The sequence below is a fragment of the Globicephala melas genome, chromosome 16 (genome assembly GCF_963455315.2).
Source record: "Globicephala melas chromosome 16, mGloMel1.2, whole genome shotgun sequence".
NCBI classification, from domain to species: Eukaryota; Metazoa; Chordata; class Mammalia; order Artiodactyla; family Delphinidae; genus Globicephala; species Globicephala melas.
In genome coordinates, this window is record NC_083329.1 from 69,847,103 (window position 1) to 69,870,428 (window position 23,326).

Below are 23,326 nucleotides of genomic sequence, written 5' to 3' on the forward strand. Positions count from 1 at the left end.
TAAAAACATACTGCTCACTACATGGAACATGGCCTTGGTAAAGATGTTTTCAATTTTGGGGGGCTGCAAACAATTCTATTACTGTCTAGTAGTCCTTCGGTGATAATTTCAGAGCCGCAGGATCACAAAGGAGCCCAGGGCCATGATTATACATAAACTATATTTAGATGAAATGTTATCAAATCTAAAAAGGAGATATGTTCTGAACTTAGCTTAGTTCAACTGCATTCTGCCCTTCTACACAGTAACCAGTTATTACATTCATAGGGTTGTTAACAATAAAGCTTTGTGTAAAATGTGTCCTTTCACTATTTCTGGTAAACACTAAACACCCCTTATTAAGCCGAGGACTTTGGCTGGTTCTGTTGGCACCGAATCATTAAATATTCATGTAAATAGCACATTAACATTTGACGATCAAACAACTAACAAGGTATGCTATTGCCAAGCTAATCTTTTGCTCCTTCTAAATTAGTTGTTAATACAGTGTGCTTTTATATATAGTCTCATGTCCAGAAAACAACTAAATCTTTCCCTGAGATGCATTCATATTTTAAACATGCAGTATGTCGTCCTACTGATTCATTGTTATTGCCACAAGAAATTATAAATCCTCTCAAAATATGGAAATCACTCATTTAATCATTTTGCCTAGGAAATGATGCACGCCTTTGTGTTGAGGTAGAAATGTTTTGTTTGTTTGTTTTCGGATGGGGAAAATACATTAAGCGTAAAACTTAGCCAACTGATTCATCATTGGCAGTTGCTACTGAGATGGCTGTTGCCATCACCATTTTCATGCAGCCATTGGTGTCAGTGATAACACCATTAATATACATAGCCATTAGCTCTTAGTGGTATGTGAAAAGGAGCAAACCATCTGAGAAGGAGTTCAAAGATATGAAAGCCTCTCTGGAGGTATTCGGTGAAAGGTCTTAGCTAAGAATTATGGTCTGAGCTTTCGTGTTTACTATTTAGAAATGTTCTCCCATTACTCTTGCATGAGCAACTGCTTACAGTGTGACTGGGCATGAAGTCTTTATCATGTTATTTTTTGGGTCTCAATGCTGAATGATCTGTAAACTGACAATGCACCACGCTAGGTGCTGTTGGTGAATTTATTTTGTGATCTTACTGAGTCTCAGATGACTCAACTGAGAGTTACGTGGAGATGTTATATTGAACTCCTCCATCATCAGCGTCACTCTCGCTGGCAGAACGTGGGTAGTGTTTATAGACATTAAGGTTGAGGTTGGCTAATTAACCAGTAATAAAGTAAGTGAGCACACCATCAAGGCTGAGTACCTGAATGCTGATTAAAATGTCATCTGTGACTTGACCCAGCACCAATTTTATATCTTCAATGGTGAAACCAGCTAATGGATCAGTCTCTGAAGTATCAGCTTCTGGCTGGGACTCTTCAGGGCCTTGTTCTTGATTCAACCCCTAGAATATTAAAAGCAAACAACACTCAAGTGATTTCTGCAGCCTTTACTGATAGCAAAGGCTTCTCTCGGGTAGTTTTCTATCAGAAATGATGTCAATCTGGAAGGATTTTGATTTGACGTTTTCCTGCATTTTCATTATTCATGAGCATCATGACAAATCAAGTACTGCTGCTTTTACCTACTCTGGGGAAAATGAAGGTGGAGATCAGGGAAGATGGAGTAGAAGTCATTAAAATTGCTGAGCCACCCTCAGCTGGCCCACTTGTGAATCAACGCCAGAAGAAATATTTATATTTACCTAGGAAAAATCAGAGGGAAAGAAGATAGAAGAGCATTTTGTTCTTTCTCTCCTATCCTCTAGAGAATATAATGCTCAGATAGGGTGAATTAAGAGACACAAGGAAATGTACCTTCATTTCCATATCCAGTATTGGAGGTGGCTCTATGAATGTTGAGTAAATATCAAATGAGATTCCTTCTTCTAGAGGATCAGGGAAAGCGTGACCTGCAGGCTTCACAACCTCTATCACTTGCTAGTGGGGAAGAGAAGAGCTGTATTATGACAAAGTCTTTGGTGAGTAACCACAATTTCAGGCAATATTTATAAAGTTCCAAGTCTATTGTTTTTTAAGTGCCGTTGCCTCTGAATTCTTGACGCCGCCGACCTCTTAGCTCTCTAGTGCTTTTTGTGCTCTGTACCTGATAACTTGTGTTTTACTTTCCCCCACTGTCTAATTTTTCTGTACCATGGAGTTTAGAACTTCATTTTGTACTGCCTTGATCTTGAGTTGTTTCATGGGTCAGTGTCCCCTTCCTCCTGTCTACCAGCTCTCCGGAGGTCGAGACCATGTTTTAGATCCTCTGTGCATCTTCTCCAGTTCTGGCAGAGGGTTTCGTGCTTAAAACACTCAATAACAGCCTAATGGTGATTGATATTACTCAGTAGAGCACAGCTGTTCTTGGAGACAATGGTGAAGTGGCCAAGAGAACCTGGTGACGAGGACAATAAAGGCTCTCAAGGTTAAGGTACATAGCCAGCATACAGTAAATCAGAGAGGAGATTTGCAAAGTCAAGCAGAAACACCTAGGGCAAGGCAAGACGCCACTGTGAGCATTTTAATAATTCTGTGGCAAGAGTGCCAACCAGAGGAAGAGTGACAGGTGGTCAACAGTGGAAATGAAACGAGTTAAAGAAGTCACCTTATACGGTGTCCATCTCACCATGACTTGGGGGAGAGAGCGGAGATGAGGGTACTGATGGCATTAAACATCTGATGCATCTAAACGGTTCCTCTTGCTCTGATTTCATGTTTAAAGGCAACATTCCAATCGTAATCTGTGCCTTCCCATCTCAGATGATCTATAGACACACCCAGTTGAGTGCTCTGATCTTCATGCCTGTTACATTCCTCACTGGAAATCAATAAATCCATGTTCTAGTTTATTTAGTGAGGTCTCCAGAGCTTGTTTTTGTGGCCCTAAGATGAAGCTACCCACTGTATGCTGACAGTCTTTAAGCCTACAAGTTTTAAGACAAAAATCTAGAAATGTGTAAACTCACCAAATAATTAGCATCCCATGGGGCCTGGAAACACCCTGAAATCATCACATTCATTTCTAACTTCTCTACAATATTTCAAATAAACTTACATGTTATAATACTTCATCTTTTACATATTAATATTTTTGATTTAGATAGGTTTTAGAATGAACTGGAGGCTAAGTTATTGCTTGGTCATAGCAATGTATTTTGCCTTGAATTCATGTTACTAATTTTAATTTGATTTTATAGGAAGCTGCGCTTAGTATAAATATATAGAAGGACTGAAGTGTCGTAACTTTACAGTCAAGGCAATTTGGAAATCAAGAGATTTAATGATTGTCTTAAGGTCAAATAATTACTTGGTGACAGGGATGGAAGTTAAACCCTGGTGTGCTGACTTTGTGGCCGATGCAGTTTTCGGTAAACTGTAATATGTTATCATGTTGTCACATTTGTGGCAACTAACTAACGTTCGTTAGTTTCCCAATACTAACTGATATTATTAAGCACTTAATCTTTACTCTATTAGGTGACATCATTCCAGATTGTCTATCTTAAGTTGACTAAATGTTAATCGAAATAGAAGATCAAAAACAATATGAGAACAATCCTTTTCTCTCTTCACTTTCATAAGATACTGTTTTTTTTCTGAAATGGGACATACAAGCATTTTCATCTTCCCACAAAATTATTTGTACCATTTTTTCACCACACTTCTTTTTTACCCTCCTGCATCTTATATTGCTCTTCATTTTACCAAGCTAGAAAAATGAAACGGCTAAATATATTTTAAATCCTCTGAAATATTATAGGTAAAATAAATAAGGTGTGTGTGTGTGTGTCTGTGTGTCTGTGTGTGTCTGCATGTGTATGTGTGTCTGCGTGTGTGTGTGTGTCTCTGTGTCTGTGTGTGTGTGTGTCTGTGTGTGTGTCTGTGTGTGTGTCTGTGTGTATGTGTGTGTGTGTCTCTGTGTCTCTGTGTGTGTGTCTCTGTGTGTCGGTGTGTGTGTCTGTGTGTGTGTGTGTCGGTGTCTGTGTCTGTGTGTATGTGTGTCTCGGTGTCTCTGTGTGTCTGTGTCTCTGTGTGTGTGTGTGTCTGTGTGTGTGCGTATGTATGTGTGTGTGTCTCTGTGTCTGTGTGTGTCTGTGTCTGTGTGTGTGTCTCTGTGTGTCGGGGTGTGTGTCGGTGTGTGTGTGTGTGTCTGTGTGTGTGTGTCTCTGTGTGTCGGGGTGTGTGTGTCTGTGTGTGTGTGTGTGTCGGTGTGTGTCGGTGTGTCTCTGTGTGTGTGTGTGTCTGTGTGTGTGGTGTGTGTGTGTGTGTACTCCTCAGCTCCACATCACCCCTTCTTTGGTGGAGTGAAGCTCCTATTTATCCCAAGAACCTGAAGCTCTGACTGAGAGTTGGGCTTTTCTTTCCCTTGAATTTTACGAGTGTAGCTCATACAGCTATTCATTTGATTTAATTCATGCACAAAAACTGGCAGTGAGAATTTCTTTACTTCAGGGTGTTTTGCATAATATCAATGAACCAAACCACAGCTACATTTTTCTCTTTCACAAAGAGTTACATTTGGCTACGTTAGTAAGATACCATAAGGGAAAGGAATGTCCCAATTTCAGATAAGGGTAAATATAAAGTCATTTCATTAGCAGTAAGAAGGTACACTGTCAAACACATAGTTTGAAATAAACATAGTGCCCAGAAGCATCATAGTGATTTTTTCCCCCATTAAGTAGCCTTTTTAAAAAACAAGTTGAAGGAAAATTAGAATCAATAATTGTGGTGAGAGCACAGAGCCAGCAAATATGTTTAAATGAAACCGTCTGATGCAATACTTTCTTTAAAAAATACAATTAGGCCTTTGTATTTTTTTTTAACAAAACCTCATGTTTTACAACATCACTGGTTCTGTAATAAGATCTATTTAAAACAGAAAGACATGGTCAGCTTTATTAAGTTAGATTTTCTGAAAGAACGTTATAATTTCCTCGTCTATGAATAGTTGAAGCAAATTAAATAAAGCTAGTTTTATAACTATTTTATACATTCCTGTAGAACTGTAATTGTCTCATATTTTTTCCTCAAAAGTATAATATGTTACCTCTTAAATCTTTAAAATAAAAACAGAAAAAGGATCAAGTATGTTTATTAAAAAAACACTCCTATTTGGGACTCTGATTTAGCAACCCCCTCTTTTAGTCTATAAGAGAATAGCACCCATAATCTTCAGATCAGAAAACAAAGAGAAAGACTTTAAGTGACTTGCCTGAGGCCTAATGCTGAGATTAAAAATCAGGAGTTTCTGATTATACACGTACATCATTTGGCCAAATGATTGGTTTTGCTTGACTTTCAAATACCTCCTAAATATTACTTTGAATGTAAAGCAATAAATGTGTTTCTCTTGCCATTTTTGAGCGCTTGCACACAAATGGATATAATAAAAACAATCATGTTGTTCCATGTGAATGCCATTTATATTTTTTCTGATAATGAGCAGACCATTTGAACTAAGGTGAGTACATTAAAAGCTCTAATAAAGAAGAGAATAGATTTCTAAACAGAATAATGAACTGTTAAGCGAACGTACAATAAATAACATCTACAGATGTGGTCGCTAGAAATTAGTTTTGCATAACTTACCAATATACATTTCCCCCAGATGTTATCTGTTACATGAAAATTAAGTTAGTTATAGTGTTCATTAAGTGCACATTGCATTAGTGTTATTTAAGATGGTTTATAATCTGAGTTTAGTTGCATTGTGCCATGGTATTTAAAGAATATCAAGTAAATGGCTTTTTGGCATAATTTAATACTCATAAGTACAAAATTTCATCACCAAACATTATGTAGCTTTAAAAACATCCAAGATCTTTACTTACAAACCAAATGAAATCACTAGAGCTCTTTTAAGAATTTATATATTCAGTATGAAATGGACATTTACCATGGGAATAAATGATAGGAATTTTGAACCTCCTGGAACTAAGGACAGGGTCAGTTTAGGTCTGAAAAATACTTATAAGAATTAGAATCTGCTTCTAGATCTTATTGTATCTGAGAAGAAGTATAAAGATTTTATCTGAAAATTGTGTTACTGCATGTTTTCTTTTTCTACTTTATGTGTTAACATTGGTAGCATTAACTGTAGTTTATTGTTTTTGTTTGTTGTTTTCTTATTCTTTTTATTGTTATTTATGATTGTTTTTCTTTGAAAAAAGTGTAGGTGATTTGTGGGTACTGTTTGTATCACTGAAACCTATGATTAAGATGGCAATTATCAACTTATTAAATTTAGTTATTAGGTTATTCAAAATATTAAAAATGCCATTGAGATGACAACTTTTTACTGTTTTGAATGGTAAAAAAAAAAGATAAATCTGTTAAACTCTTTTTGGGCTATAGACACATAAAAAACTGGTATGCTTCAAAAAGACACTTATTTGGAATTGTCAGATGATGACTTCATATATAAATCAAAACTTACTACAAACTGTCAAAGTTTCAGGAAGAAAACTTTATGGCAAACTTCTCCCAATACTAACTAAGGAAAAAAAAGCACAAAACTTCCTGTAATGTTTTAACTATTTTCTCTCCTTGAAAAAAAGGCACTACTCATTTGCAAGTCTAATTAAGAAGTACTGTGTCATTTTGGAACATTTTAACACAAATTGTAACCCACTGCCCACAATATACTACACATAAAGTAACAACACGTGAATGTCACCTGCAAAATGCAATCAACTCTGGTAATGTCATACTGAAGCCATAAATTTAAAATCAAAAGAGGAAATTCAAAAGCTGAGATTATCAGAGAAACTAAAATTAATCCATTTCTAAAGTGTTTTTCTTTTGTGTTCAGGCCATTTCAAACTTCTTAACATACCCTATAAATGTAGAAGATCAATTCTGCTACAAGAGTCCTCGTCCCCCTTTGCCTTTTTGACCTGGAAATAAATTCGCAAATGCAGCACATTAATTTTCTTTCCTATGCTTAATATGCAGTATTTACGTTTTGAATGGTTCAAAATGTTGCCAGGCTTCTGCAGGGTATGAATAGACATCTAATAGCAACTTCTATTTTTTTTCACAGCATACTGGTAGTTTGAACATTTATAACTTAGTAGAGCTCTGAGACCATCAGATTCACAAGCTAATCACCTAGACAGTGAACCGTAACACAGTACAACAAGTGAGGACAGGAAATGAAGACTACCCCGTCCAGCTGAAGCTGCAAAGACGAATTTAAGTTGGCGGGCCCCAGTAAACCAATTTGCAATCTGGCTAGGGCACTCCAGTTAACACCTTGTGCCCATTTTATTTGTATCTCTTGATTTGATCTTGTTTAACATGGGCTTGATATTTTTTCTAAAAAAGTTAGATAGTTAAACTGATTCCAGAGTATTTAAGACATCTTTAGTATTTCTAAGTGTACTTCTGCATAAGAAAACACTATAATTTGAAAAGAAACACTATAATTTGAAAAGAAATTGAGTACTCCTATCTTAATGACCTCAGACAACAAAATCCTCTCTAAAGAATTTGAAAAAGGGTACCTTCTTGTAATGTAAATACAATTTAACAGGAAAAGATGCTTTGATCTGGCTCTGGTGCAAACACTTCGTGAGAGCTAGAACAGTACTTCAAATGCCCAGATTTTCTAAAGACGGCAATAATGTGGAAGATAGACCACTGAATGATAGGCTTTAGACTTGGCTCTATTCCTAATTGTGTGATGCTAAGAAATCCCTAGGCCTCAGTTTATTTATCTGTAAAAGGAAGGTAATGATAATCGCTAGCCGGGTACTTCATCGAATTGTTTCAGGGTACAAATTAGATAATGTGGGTAAAAATGTTGGGAGTTCTTCAAAGGGAAAGTATTATTAAACCCAAAGGTGTATTATTATTATCATTTATAATTACTGTTATTATTGAAAGGATCATCTTTCTAATGCCAGCACTGGAAGACAGATTAGATAGAGTAGCCATGCTGGGGATACTGGTTCATGCTATTTCTATATTTAATTGTTAACATCGCCCAAGCAATCCAATTAACTCAGAAGAATTTGTCAATGAGGACACATCATCATCACCCTGTTTCCATATAGTCTCAATTTTTAAACTCTCAAACATATATCCAATGCCCTTTGATTTAACCAATTCCTCGGATCCAAACAACTTCTCCTTTGGGACTAGCATGACATAATTAGGTAGTTAGGTGGCCTGGTCAGGACTCCTGCAAACCACCTCATTTAGAAAAGGAGAGTGTTTATGCCCAACTTCCAAAATTAGAAAACCTGCTTCTCCCCTCCCCCACAATTTATCACTCTTTTTATCTTTTGTTTTTCAGCATCCAATGTGGCCTGTGGTTTCCCAGATTGAGTTCAATTCAAATATGATTTCCTTTAACAAATTTCGTCAAAAGCAAAGTTAGGGCAAACATTCAACATGTCTTTCTTGTGAAAATTGAAATACCAGAGCTCTTACAACTACTAAGTTCAACATTGTACTTAGTTTCGATTCTTGAATTGACCTTATCTTGCAACTTCCTCAGGGTGAGAGACTGAAAATACAGTTGGTTCCACTAAAAACAGTTAGAAAATAACTAATTCTTTTCAAAAATATCTTCTAGAAGCCACTCAGGGTATATTTGTTTAGCTTACTAAGTTATACTCTAAAAGGCATATCCTTGAACTCAGAATAAAGTATTTCAAACAGTTCTGATCATGGGTGAATTTTTGTTTGGTTTCATCTAGGGTGTTCTATTTAAATTTGAGGTTTTTAGTATTTAAAATTGAGGAAATACTCTAAATTATCTCTTGTTTTAAGAATTGGGAAATTAGGTATCAGAATAATGAGTTATGCAATTATCTTTGTGGAGAGCCTATTTTGAAATATAAATTTAAAATTTTGATTTTATAAATGTTGCATTTTAAATACATCTTATGGTAGCTTATATGAAGATTAAGCTATTTCATGGCTTTTATACTTGATAATACTCTTTTTGAACAAGTACCTGTAATTTGCAGAAATTATAAGAGACTACAAATCATAATGGTTAGAAGAGAAACTCCAGTGGAAGAACCCTAAGTCCTTGGTTCTTGTCCTTCTCTTTTCATGGACTTCCTGTTATTTTCCCAATTTAAGTTATCTGAGTAAAATGAAGTTGAAACTATTTGGATAAAGGTATACATGTAATTTACTTAACTTCAAAGGATATGGATTGAACTGCACTTCAGCCCTGAAGACATCAGTTGAAAGAAAAAGAAATATTAAAACTATATTGAAATTTATTTCATTTAGAAATATAAAGCTTTTTTGGCCTAAACTAGAATGTTTGTAAGTGCTATGAAATATTTAGAGAAGTCAACATAATATTATTATTCCTGACCTCTTAGACCCAAGAGGTCTATTTTAAGTAATCTGACATTAAAAATGTGCTGACAAATATAGATTAAAAAACAACACAGGAAGTTGTAAATCAGTTGGTAAGCCTTAGCATCAAGGAAACAGGAGACCACGAAAATATACTCATTTACTTTAGCCAACCTCAACCTTAATTTTTAACTAAAGAAAATTTGCAGAAGGCATAATGTTTATATTTTGGATATTTTATTCATAGTTTGTATGTTTCCTTTTTCTCCAGTGGGCTCATAAATTATTACAAGGAAACATGTTGTCACAGCTATAAATATTTCCCTCTCTGCTTAGCTTCCGCCACCTCCCTCCCCCCTCCTTTTTAAAATCTACACTAACTGATTCTGCAACTTTGGTCAGCAGGGCAGGATTTTCTTGCTTCAGAGGAAACTGCTGTTGATTACACTTATGTGCTCGGCATTCTACAAACAGGGCTCTTTTCAGGAAGCACCTAAGCCCTTCCTTCCATGCAGGGCAGCCCTTGTTGTGTACACAGGGGTGTCATTGTTTCAGTGACCTAAGAAGAGGCATGTCTTCCCCTGCAAAGAACAGCTCTAGGTACCCTAAAGTTCTGAGGCTTTTCATGGAATCTGAATTCTTGGAAATTAACTACGAAACTGACTTTGTGGACAATGGCGTATATGGCAATAGAATTTTATCAAAAAAGATCTTTCACCTATAAGCTGTAAATCATGCTAGTTTAGTTAAAAACAAACAAACTGAAATAACAGCAACTCTGAAAATTTTAGGTGGTATCTGTATTCCAGATTTGAATGTTTTAGAAATCTGGATTTTTTTTTTTTCTGCTTAAATGTGTAGTCAGAGTCCTAGACTGGCTCTGTAGAGAGTACGTCTGAGATGTGGTTTCTTTATTTGTAAAATTAGGGGGTTGTACTAGGTCATCTCTAGTCTAGTTACAGATGTTCTATCCTATGTTACTATATTTCAAGTGGTTTTTTCTCTATTTATACAAGACTCACAGTCGCCAGCCTATACAGAACCTCAGATTCAGTATTTTTATGTCATGATGTAGAAGAATATTTGGATTACACACTCAGTACTTACTGGAATCTTAGACAGGCTGAAGCTTGTCCATTTATTTCTACTTAATTATCTTCTCCAAACCCGTTCCTCCTCCATTTGCTTTATCTCTCAGCTTCTTGGTTACCAGACTCAAAATCTTGAGGTTGTCTTCCGTTGTTAACTCTCCCTTGTCCCTAACATTAAATCAGTCACAAAACGTGTTGGGGGCACCTCCGTGATGTCTGCCAGACCTGCTCCCTTCTTTTTCATGACAATGCCCATTGGGTAGGCTTTGGCTCCAAGTTCTTGCCTTAGAGATCTTGAGCTCCAGCCACACTGGGCTACTTGGCTTGTGCCTGGCATACAGTGGGTGCTCAATCAATATTTATTATAAGAAAAAAAAAAAGCATAGATGGAGGTGCTTTCCCAGCCAGGGTCTTGCCTGTGTTACCTCCTCTGCTGGGAGGGCATTTCTCCCTCGTCCCTGTCAGCTGATATTCCATCTGGGTTTCCAGTCCAGCTCATTCACCTCAGTGACCTTTTTCTTGCGCTTCAGAGTATTTGCTTGTTCTTCTTATGGTACTTGTTACATTGTGCCCTGAATTACAGCCGTGGATGAGTGATCTCCCATCACTTCGTAGAAACTTCCTGAGGGCACGGACCATGTCTTACTGATCATGAGACCCCAGATCAGGTCTTTGTAGGCAGGAAGCATTCATTAGGTGTTGAGTCTTTCGTTAGGGTAACCATTCATTTAAAAATGTTCAGGGCTGCCAGTCTGATCAGCTCTGATTCAGTTTAAAAAGTTTGTCCTGAAAAATGATACCACTTGGAGAAGCAAATCTGATGGTTTATTGTTGCATCAGGGCAATGCCTGTATTTCTCAGTTGATGAATGGAGCCCTAGGGTATTTGTTTGATTAGCACAATGCCAAACACCTAAACGGCTTTTCACAGACTTGACTGTATTGCTTAAACTGACTAATAGTTGCCTTATAGACAAAGAGCAGTTTAAAATTCTGAAGAATTCCTCAGAGCTACCGCTCCCCCCGTGTAGTTCCTGATGGCAGTAACACCAGACAATTGTTAGACTTTCTGAGTTGCTTGACTCCAGGGGCCATGATTCACATTGCTCTCCATGGGTTGCCTGCCAGCACCCTCGACCCCCAAAACAATGTGAATGATACCCATTGGACTTGTGGCCGTGCTGGCCACCAGGAAGATGCACATTGATGAAGAAAAAAAGCAGCTCTCGTTCATAGGGAACTTGCTCTGAGCTTGGCATTGGGCTAATTAGAAAGCACATCACAAATATTAGGTCCTTCAATTCACAGTACGCTGTGAGGAGAGGTTTTATTGATCTCATGTTTTGGTGAAGAACCTAAAGTTCAAAGAGGTTAAGTAACTTGGTCAAGGTCACATAGTTAGAGAATGTGGAATTCCCTCAGAACTTGAACCCAGATCTATTTGACTCCAAAGTCCATGTACCCAATCCTTAGGGGCAAGTGAAACCCCACTTATGGTTCTTTATGGATTCCCCCAAAATGTTTCTCTCCAGTTTATAAGTAAGGAAATAGAAGTTCAGAAAAGTAAAATGATATATGCATACTAGAAAGCATAAGCATCTGAAAGCATAAGTTCTCAGGGAATTTCAGAAAGAGAATTTGTTCACTGGCTCCTCACAGCACCACAGCACATTGTTCCAAAATAAGCTAACAAAAGTAAGGCATGGAGGATTGAACTTTTTTTTTTAAAGATGGCAAGATATAAAAAGCATTTGGTTTATAAAGAAATCTGAGAACATGCTTAATTCATCTGAGTAAATAGGAAAGTCTAGGAGCATCAGTTTGCTTTTGGTGACTAAAACTGCATGTTCCTGATCAAATAGCGATTTGTCCTATTTGTTGTAATTGTAATTACTGTTTTCATTGGAATCACAGTTGTTTTTTTTCTTCTAGGAACAGGCACGCAGAAAAACAACCAATAACCTAGATAGTTAAAAAACACATTGAGGAATGGGTATGGCTGTGTGAACAAATCTCTTGTGATTATTCTTCCACTGTGTGCTGTAATGTACTTTAAATCCATTTCCATATTTCTAATTAACACTTAGCTCCGAAAAACTTTCTGGAGGCCATTTACATGACAAATGGGGGAAAAAACAAATTTGCTTTATCAGAAAATTGACTATAGACTATTTTGGTGGCTTTTATTATTTTTACATTTTAATGATTAAAATTAAATATAGCCCAGTGACTCACGACAGAAGACAGTGAAATAATTTTCATGACTGATATAATTTTAAAGTCAACCTGGGTGAATAAGATATTAGGTCTGTTGTGGACGACTTTCATTGTCCGTTCTGCGGCTCTAGTTTCTGATCAGTTCCAACCATTTCATAAAAAGAATTAGACAGCTGTGCCGAGTTACTTTTCTAGCACAAGGCCATGGTGCTTTGGCTTTATCTCAACAGCTGTCCTATAGGGACTATATAGTGCTGCTTCTGTCCTGCGGATTTTAGGCCCCTATTTCCATAGTTTGAATCTTTCATTTCTTTGAGTGAGAAACAGAGAATGCACAAATATTATTTTAAAATTCTTTGCACCAAAAAAACCTATGTCGTCTGCTACACTGAAACACTGTCATTGTCACAAGCAAAAGGCATAACTGCAGCTCTCTGAGGATGCTTATTCATCCATGGTCCACCAGCAAGGGCCGCTGTCCTCATCTAGAACATGGGGGTAACAATAGTTACCCACTGCATGGGTTTTAGTGAGGATTAAATCAATGTGGGTAAAGCACCTACACAGTGCCTGGCATGTCGCAAGAGCTTAAAAGTGTGAAGCTTGTTTTTAGTTTTAGATTTTCATGTCACATACTTAAGTCTACAATAAACAAAGCCTAAACAAAGCTCTTTGAGAGTAGGGACTTGGTCTGTTTTGTTCCCTACTAGACTGCCTGGCAGATGACTGATACACAGTGGGAAAGTAATAAATATTTATTGAATAATTGAAGGTAGGAAATCACTGTGGTCTCATATGGTCAGTAAATCATTCTATTACTATTTCCCCCTGTTATGTAGTCTATTGACATAGAGGGTGCCAAAGTTTATGAAACGTTTTCTGTATCTCTCCCCTGCCCTCCCACTATGACCTATAACTCAGGCTGTTCCTCACCTGGGTGTCCAGCCTGGCTCTTTGACTTTACATTTCCCTGCAGTGCTAATGGTTAGATCCTTCCAGGGGGTGTCCATGGAATTATGCAAAATGAATAGATTGTGGCAGTAAGACCAGAATACTAGGATGAGTGTAGCGTGTTCCCTGACGAGGCAATTATTCAGGCCAGGAAAACACTTGAAGGATCGTTCTGGTTTTCACACTTGTATGAACACAGCCTTGGTACGAGGGGTTGCTAATGAAGCCGGAGAATCTGGCCCAGCATGTTAATTTACTCGATCCAGGGAACTTCTGGGTATTTATAAATGAACTCTGTACACTAGGCAACTGATATTTAGATGAGAAAATCAGAAAACAGCACGTGCTGTAATATAGTGCTTCAATAGGTTGTGATATAAATCGACTTTAACAAAGCTAACATCATTTAAGTAATCAAAAACAAGCAAGGACAATGAGCTACTGTTTCAAAATTCTGCTAAGAAACCAGAACTAACCCCTTTCAAATAATAAAGGTACATTGCAAAACTAAGTCATAGTATTAATTAGGTTAGTCTAATTAAATTATTCAATCTACAACTAGGCCTTAACAGATTCAGGATTGGAGTATCATTGGAAACATCAGCCCATTGATTATCATCATTGCCCTGGGAGAAGATGAAGGTTTGACCTCTGAAGGATTTGGAGTTCAAGGCATGTTCTGAAGAACACACAGAGTATCAAAATGTTATGAAAAGACATATTCTATTTCTGTAGCTTCTGTTTTGTTTTTTCTTTTAAATTTTATTTATTTATTTTTGGGCTGCGTTGGGTCTTTGTTGCTGCGCGCGGGCTTTCTCCAGTTGCGGTGAGCGGGCTTCTCATCTAGGTGGCTTCTCTTGTTGTGGAGCACGGGCTCTAGGCGCACGGGCTTCAGTAGTTGTGGCATGCGAGCTCAGTAGTTGTGGCATGTGGGCTCAGTAGTTGTGGCTTGCGGGCTCTAGAGTGCAGGCTCAGTAGTTGTGGCACACGGGCCTAGTTGCTCCACGGCATGTGAGATCTTCCCAGACCAGGGCTTGAACCCATGTTCTGTGCATTGGCAGGCAGATTCTTAACCACTGTGCCACCAGAGAAGTCCCTGTAGCTTCTGTTTGTATTTGAAAATTTTATTCTCGTTCGGCTCAGCAGTGATGGTAAATACTAAGAAATGACTGGGAAGATAATCTTTTACAGTAATTCTTTATTCCAAAAAACACCATTTTCCTTACAATTTATTGGTTTGTTTACTTGCTTATTGGTAAATAATTGGATACAGAAATATAGGATTGTAACTAACTTATTCCTTTGTCAGATCAATTTTCCTATTGGTATATCATAAGACATTTTATTATTTTAACGAGAATTTAAAAGAAGTGTTTGCTGTTATATCTCTGAACTTCACCATCTCACTAGCATCTGTCAGATTTAATCAACTACAGGACTACCTTATAAAGATTACCTTATCAGAAAAAGTGTCATCTTGTGAGCTTAGGTGTGAGAATTGCAAAATAAAGCTGAGCTACACTAACAACTGCTGTGCTAATTTATTGTAAATTATGTTTTTTTGTTTGCAGAGATAAGACATGAGAAGTGTTTCTATTTAAATTCATTTCCTATTATTTTAACATAAATACCAAACAGCTCAACAACAAAAAAAGTGAGAACATAGAATATTCCTTAAATAGGTTCTGGTGACAGTGAAATTTATTTTCTAAGCTATCGGTACCAGTCATGTCACACTGTTCTAGGTGCAGAATCAGGCAGCACAATTAAGACAAAACATGGATGCTTCGAATGCTAAATGGAAACTGCCGATTGTCATGTGAAGAGTGATGATTTATAGGATATGAACTGGAAATAACTGCATAGCAAGCTGGTCTACAACAAAGCTTTAATTCACTGGGCTGACACTGTAAACTCATAATGTGTCGACCTGGCACCAGCTATGATAGATTACGGCTGCTCAGAACGCACAAGCATGTCCCTTTAATGAGCATTCTGGGAATCGTAGTTCAGATGACCCCAGTAAAAACAGCTATAATGGTTTTAACCAAGCTGGTTCTCTAAGAAACGAAAAAATCATGATGAGTCATTATATTATTAAAATTCAGAACTAGTTGGCAATGAATCACATGAAGTTATCACCTTTAAATCATCAGAGTATAAATTGGGTCCTATAAAGTACCATGAGTCTCAACGTATTTTTAACAAGATGAACCTCTTATATAAGCAAGATTTTATTATTATATTTATCATTATTATTATTAAAACTCGAGTGGAATTTAGTGCTCATAAAAGTGAAGGGCTAATGCTGCTAGCTTGAGCCAGAAAGAGTATAGGCCTGTATTTGTAGACTGCTTTATGTAGCCCTGCCAGTAAATTTCAACCATTCTTGTTCTTATGAGTCAATGCCAAACATGGGAATTTGTATGATTCTTAAAAAAATGTATTAGCAGATAGGCATGTGGTAAGAGGGCCCCAAATCTATTTTTTTTAACCTAAACTGGAAGTTGAACTCTAGTCTCGAGAACTAGTTGTAGGTCAACCCAACTATTTCATACTCCCGACCCCTTTAAAAAAAAAATACATTGGATCTTTCAAAGAAATAGAGTGGAAATACCATTTAAGAGAAAAGTAAAAAGCCATTTTGCTGGCTTTGCTCTGATTTTCCGCTAGTAAGCTTCATGCTGTACCAGATCACATTTAAAAGAAGCTTTGCTTCTTGTGTAAGATTTAGATTTCAGTTCAATTCACTTGATCTGGGTGCATTCCATCCAGGCAGCCCCATCACAGGCAGGGTTTCTGCTCTCACAGGAGTCAGTCTGAAGGTGGAGTTGGAAGGCAGGGGGTACAAACACCTGTACAATCCATTATAATGATATGTGAAAATGGCTACAGTTAGGTTAGAAGAGAAGACTATTGGGTTAGTCACACTTTATTTACCTGATGACAGAATGACTGAATGATGTGCCGGTTAGGGAATAAGCCAGAGAGACAAGAGCAGAGAAGGGAAGGGCATGGTGGAGTATGTAGGTGGACACCATGTCAGCTAGCTACTCTTCGTAATAATCACCCAGAGGCAGAGGAGTAAGTGGCATTAAACCACCTTCGTATGAAAACATGTGAAAATAAACTTGGCTCTTGAAGAAATTGAGCATAATTGCTAATTACTGATAAAGACTACTTTAATAATAAAGAAGAACAGGACAAACACTGTTGTTGGTTGATGGTTATTTTTGCTTAAAATGTTTACAGTTGGAGGGACACAAATAGACCTCTGGTCACAGATTATGAAAAACACATTTGATAGCTAAATATAAAAAAATCCAAACATTAATAACTACTGACATTTATGTAGCCCTTTCCTCCCAAAGCCCTGGACAAGCATTACTGACTATATACATACACAAGAATAGCACTGAAATACTGCTACTCTTGCAAGTGCCTAGATACTAATCCAAGACAAAAGTAGCAAATGGCTGATCTACTTAAATATAGGTCTGCAGAATATAGGTGTGCATTTAGAAATAAAAACTCAGACCACAGCACCTCCCTTCCAAAATGTTTACCATATTTTATTTCAACTTTATTGAATTACTGGGCTTTTCAAGCTCCATTCTCTTAGTAAGACACTAAGGTTTTGTATTTATTCTTAGATGCTGGTTTATGATTGTTGTACGGCAGTGATTACCAGGGCTAATGGCGCCTCCTTTCTGAGGACATCAGTTCTGACTCCTCAGTGCCTCCTAGCGTGAGGAGGGCTGATAGGCCAGGGCAACACAGGAGTGCCTCCTACGGAAGGGCGAGTTTTGTTTCACCACGAACCAAGATTGTTATTAGTTATCTGAGAAGAACTACCTGGCTCAAACAAGTTTCATTTATGAAACATTAGATTAAATGAACTGGTGCTGGGCTGCCTGGTGACACTGATTTAAAAGATGCCATGTTTGTTGTTAATTACTTGAACAAAGTGTAAATTACACAGCAATAATCATTTTTAAAGACCAGAAAAGAAAACGTTTAATGTACACTCTTAGGGCTCTTACCGTAAAATATTATTTTATTGCATCCTCAATTTGATTGCATTCTGGCAATGACAGAAATATAATTTAAATTTCTTGATGTTTCCTTTAACGATGTTATATTTTGGAAATTTTCGATTCAGGGATTATTACAAATCACTTGCTTTAAACTTTAACATTCCTTTCTCCTCTATAAATCCTATATATCTTCAAAAGTTCAGCTAAACTCCCAGGTCCTCCTTAAAACTTTCATAATTTTTTCAGCAAGTAAGGCACTCTATGTTTTTAAAACTCTTAATTATACAATCATTTTCAGTGTGCCTTTACTGAGTATGCACTATAAACCAGCACTGTCTAAGCCCTGGGTATTCAGGGATGATCATCAAATATTCCTCTACTTTCAAGGAGGTCACAATCTAGAGTGTGTGTGTGGGGTCTTGGTAGGGATGACACACAAGAAAATTGCTAGAAGTATATGTAGGGTGTTCTAGAAATAGAGAGGAAAGACAGCTACTTCATTCTGGTTGGAGGCAAGAGAGGAAGAGATTCAGGGAAACTGTAAAGGGGAGATGGTACCTGTATTAAGTTTTGAACGATAAATAGGAGTCAGCATGCAGATGCGGTTGACACAGAGAGAGAATCCCATACAGAAAGACACACAGACATACAGACAGGGAAAGTGCATGTTCAAAAGCAAAGAGAGTAGGAGAGCATTACAGGACAGGAGATGCACGTGGTGTTGGAGAAAGTTGGGGTCAAGTAGGCCTAGGTTTAGTTCCAGCTCGCACGTTTAAGTCATTTAATTTCCTATAAGCCTTAGGTTTTCCATCTGTCACATGGGGCAAGTAACCTTCTGACTGACAATCATCCAATTGGTAGAGCCCATTTTCTTGGGGATTTTGTGGGAACATATATCAGAGTCGAAAACGAGAACAATGGAAATAAGAGTTATCACGTTAAAGTCTAACAATGACAAAATGAAATTTTGAGGGGTGCTAATGTTTTAAATATTTAAATGTTGTAAAGGTTTTAAATTTAAAATGTGATTTATAGTCTTTTAGAGTAAATCATGTCTAGACGCAAGTGTATATTTGTCTTTTGCTATAGCTACACTGAAATGATGCAGAAAAAAATAAAAAAGAAATCAAGGGATTTATTTTCCATATGTCCAAATAATATCCAGCAATTTTTAAAACAAGCTTAGCAAAAGTTAGAACAATGCATTTCCCTCATCATTTGCTGAGAGGAAGGCTGCTTGATTAATGTAATTAAAGGGTTGCTTGTAACTCAAGACTCAATTAAAAAATAAATTTGGCCTTATTACTTTACTTCCAACTGGTGGTTTTCCTAGTGTGAGTTTTGAGCTAAAATCTGTGGCTGCTTGTTCATGACACATGAATTGTTTTAGCACATCCTTTCCCCTGCTGTGCATATGATTAAGAAAGCAGAGGTTAAATAGTGCAGCAAAGAATTGGGTAAATTCATTCTATTTTGGCTCACAGTGCCTTTTCGTCCCCCTCCCCCTATTTGGGACTGGAAGAGTTCAGAAACCTATTATCTCCTCCTGAAATTATTTAAGATGTGTTCTTAGGCTGAAAATGTAACTTCTCTCTATTAACGTTTTCTAGTACACTGATTTTGTGATGGCTGTGCTGTAGATATGATCTGTATTGGCAAGAAAACCAAATGCAAGTGCATCCTAGCATTTACTGAGTGCACATGTATGCTAGGCACTGTGATAAGCATTTTGCATACACTGTTCTATTTTTACTTGTGATAATCCTATGAGGTAAGGATAATCATTCTCATTTTCAGATGAGGAACAAGAGGCTCTGAGAGGTTATGCTATTGTTCAAAGAGCCCACAATTAGCAGGTGACAGAACTAAGGTGCTAACCCTGGTCTATTTCATTCTAAACCTGGGTTCTTACGGATTTGCATTTTTTTTTTGTAGGTAGAGCTTGGTTTAAAGGATTTAAAAATAGCTCTGGTAAAGCATCTTGCATATAGTTGGTGCAACACATGTTAAATTCAGTTGAGTGAAAATTTTATGCTCAGGAGGGCAAAGCAGAGTCAGTTGTTGCCCTCTTTGAATTTATAGTCTAATGTGGGCATGACTACAATATAAGGTATGAACAGCATGGAAAGGCAGTGTAGTACAGTGAGGAAATCAGGACAGACTCAGCGTGTCTGAAAGAGCTCCATATTTCCTCCCTTAAACCTGTTCCTTACCAGGCTTCCAGGTAATGGTGCTAATATCCACCCAACTGTTCAAATCAGAATCGGGGGGGGGGGGCGGGGGGCCGGGTGCACAGCATCCTTGGTTCCTCCCTTTCCCTCACCTTTACATCCAACGCTTCAGCCACTCCTGCCAGATCTGCTCTGAAATATATTTGGAATCTACTTCTCCCTACCCTTCCTGCCACCACCCTTTCCAAGCCACCCAGACGAGAGCCATCATCTTCTCATTCGTCTCCCTTCTCTGCCTACCCAGTCAGAACCAGGTACAAGGAGAAGCCAGAGCAGGCTTTGTGGAGCCTGAAGTTAAATTATGAAAAAAATCGTGTATACAAGTGAATGTATAGAAATCACACAAGTGAATACATAGAATGATTAAGGAACTAACAACAAATTAGATATATTAAAAAGCTGACCAATTCCACAAGTATCACAGAATTTTAAAATAAGTTAAAAATTGTCAACTGCTTGACCTATATCTATAATACATTTCACTTTATTTCTTGGGCTTCATACTCCAACCAGCTCTTCATATAACAAACATTTTGTCATATTATTTTCCACTAGAAAGATTATTTAGTCTTTCCTCTAGCTTGGTTAATAGAAATTGTTATTATTATTGATATAGTTTAGAAAAATTTCAGCTTCACAACTCATTATTGGTAATATCATGTGCATTTTAGGATTCATGTCAAATTTCAAAAGACCCGTGGCAAGTTTCCTCCATATATGAACTGTAAGACTTAAGGTTCTTTTCAGGTTCTCTTAGGCAGCAAACAATTTAAAATAATCTTATTCCTTAGAAAGATGGCACTCATTAACCAATTTGTGTCAATGTCTCCACTGTAGAGTAATATTATACACTTGATGTTATCTTCAATGATATTAGTATTTTTTGTAAAAAGGCAAGAAATTAAAATCTTTTTACAACGTGTTCAAGTGATTCATTCCTCTTCACTAACTGGACTATCAAGCAATCTAGCCTATTCATTGCTTCTATTTAAAAGAGAAGTAGATAAACTGAACATCAAAATTAAAAACTTTTGTGCTTCTTATTGAATTACTACTTTTGCTATGATCTGAATTTGGGGGGGTTACAATTTACTCACTGGTGTCAGAATAATTTCTATTGATTTAATTTCTCCTCTGCATTGCTCTTATTTCATATTCTACTATATTTTGAATTTTTCTCAGTTCTTTAATAAATCAATTTAAAAATGACAAAAGAAGGTTCTCTTAATATAAGTCCGAATCAGAAGTTGTAATTTCTCAATTGTTGAACTAAAACATTCCAAAAGTCTGCCCAAATTACAGTTAAAATGATATATTCAAAATTTGTTGAATAAAATGTTTGCATTTCATTTGCACTTGGGTTTTTATTCCAAGTCTTCAAAAATATATTTGCGTTCTTAAAATGTCATTTAACTCCTATTACAAGACTTAAATAACTTTTTACATAGCTGATGACTATTAGAATTTTCCATAGACTAGCTTCTTCCTCCATACATTTCAAACCTGGTTTCTCCACCACTACTCACACATGTCCAGGACCTGGCCCTAAAGGACACACTCACATCACAATATGACCTTGTAGCATGATGCAACCTTGTATCATGATGTCACACTGGGTGGTAGAAGCCACACTTGCACTAAGATGGCTAGATAAAGACTATCATATAAGAGTTCTCTCTCCCAATTCAATCTACTTTCCAATGTACTTGTCTAGCCATAAATCTCCAACTGTCTGTAGGAAGTTTATATTTTGTCATTCTAGTATCACATTAAATTTAATGTATTTAACACTAAACTCGTCACCACAACCCTTAGTATCATTATGAAAATTGTCTGTTCTAATTATGTCAATGGCACAATTACTGTGCTTTCTTTTTTTGAATTTCTTCATGCTTTTAATGCACACTGACAATTTTTTAAATTTGGAAGGCAGGAAAAGTTTTTACAACTGAATAATTATTAGTGAACATTTAATTTTATATGAAGGTAATACACAATCATTAAAGATATTAGTTTTAAATCTAAAAGCAATCATTAAAGGGTTTGTTATGAAACATTTACATTTGTTTAGATTTGGCAGTTATGTCAGAAGAAAATACTTCTATTTGTGGCTTTTGAGAATAAAGCTACATCTTTTAATTTCAAAAACTAAGTATTCTCTCAATAGTGTAAATAATCAAACTTTTATCAGGCACCTCCTTAACTTCTAGAAAATTTGTAATCTGTGAAAAAAAAACCCAACAAAGACATAAAAAAGAAACACTAACATAAAAAGTTGTAAAATTTTTAAAATAAAAAAGGAACATATATGGTATTTTCCCATATACTGGGAAAAGGTAACATATTTGGACAGAGTGAAGCATAAAATAGAGAAATTAGCATCTCAGTTCAAGTAGGAAAAACTTTTGAAAAGTCACCTTGGTAGATTTGTGAAAGGGGATTTAAAAAGATGGAGCTGGGATTTCTTGGTGATTCAAGAACTACGTTTTCTTTCATAGCAGCCTGGTGGAACCAAGGTGGGTAAGGTTGGGATATAGTGTCCATTGCTTTCAAAAAGGAAGCTGCTCAACAAATGGAGCTGGGACACAGGGACATCCACATGCAAAAGGATTAAGTTAGACCTCTAACACCTCATGCCATACACAAAAATTAACCCAAATGGATCAAAGACCCAAATGTAAGAGTTTTATAAAACTACAGAATTCTTAGAAGAAAACAGAGGTATAAAACTTCATGATCTTGATTTAGGCAATGATTTCTTAGATATGACACTAAAAGGACAAGCAACCAAAAGAAAAAAAATAGATAAACTGAACTTCATCAAAATTAAAAACTCTTGTGCCTCAAAGGGCACCATCAATGAAGTGAAAAGACAACCCACAGAATGGGAGAAACGATTTGCAAATCATATATCTGATAAAAATCCTGTATCTAGGGACCTCCTTGGTGGTCCAGTGGTTAAGACTCCGCGCTCCCAATGCAGGGGGCCTGGGTTCGATCCCTGGTCAGGGAACTAGATCCCGCATGCTGCCACTAAGAGCCTGCACGCCGCAACTAAAGATCCTGAACGGGGCAATGAAAATCTCGTGTGCCACAACTAAGATACGGTGCAGCCAAATAAATAAATAAATAGATTAAAAAAAAACCCACACTGTATCTAGACTATGTAAAGAACTTTTACAATTCAACAATAAAAAGACAAATAGCCCAATTTTTCTAATGGGCAAAAGATGTGAATAATTTCTCCAAAGAAGAGATATATATAGGAGGTATACATCGAAGCACCAAGTAAAAATGGGATATTCTAGAACTGCTGGTCAGGGGACTTTGTCACCCTTTTCACTAAAGGGTTAGATTTTCAGCAGCCAAAGGCAGCCATTCCAAAGTGAATGTGATAGAACATAAAGAGGTGAACTGAAATGATTCACTT

General features: G+C 36.8%; 1 protein-coding gene across 8 annotated transcripts in view; it reads right to left on the reverse strand.

The window, feature by feature from the left end:
* The window catches only part of CABCOCO1 (ciliary associated calcium binding coiled-coil 1), a 144,237-nt gene that overhangs the window by 22,503 nt on the left and 98,408 nt on the right, over positions 1-23,326 (reverse strand). For 4 of the 8 annotated variants that reach the window (XR_009559349.1, XR_009559350.1, XM_060286401.2 and 1 more), the window contains exons 6-7: positions 1,859-1,981; positions 1,306-1,446 (exon numbers count right to left, since the gene is read on the reverse strand). The exons of 1 other annotated variant lie outside the window; for it this stretch is intronic. Coding sequence is in view for 4 of the 7 variants with exons in the window: in XM_060286401.2 (XP_060142384.1) it covers positions 1,306-1,446; positions 1,859-1,981 (264 nt within the window). In the remaining 3 variants the exon portion in view is untranslated. Of the gene's footprint in view, positions 1-1,305; positions 1,447-1,857; positions 1,982-6,881; positions 6,943-23,326 lie in introns of those variants that run through there. 3 more of the 8 variants (XM_060286403.1, XM_030843852.2, XR_009559352.1) reach the window with 3 other exon arrangements.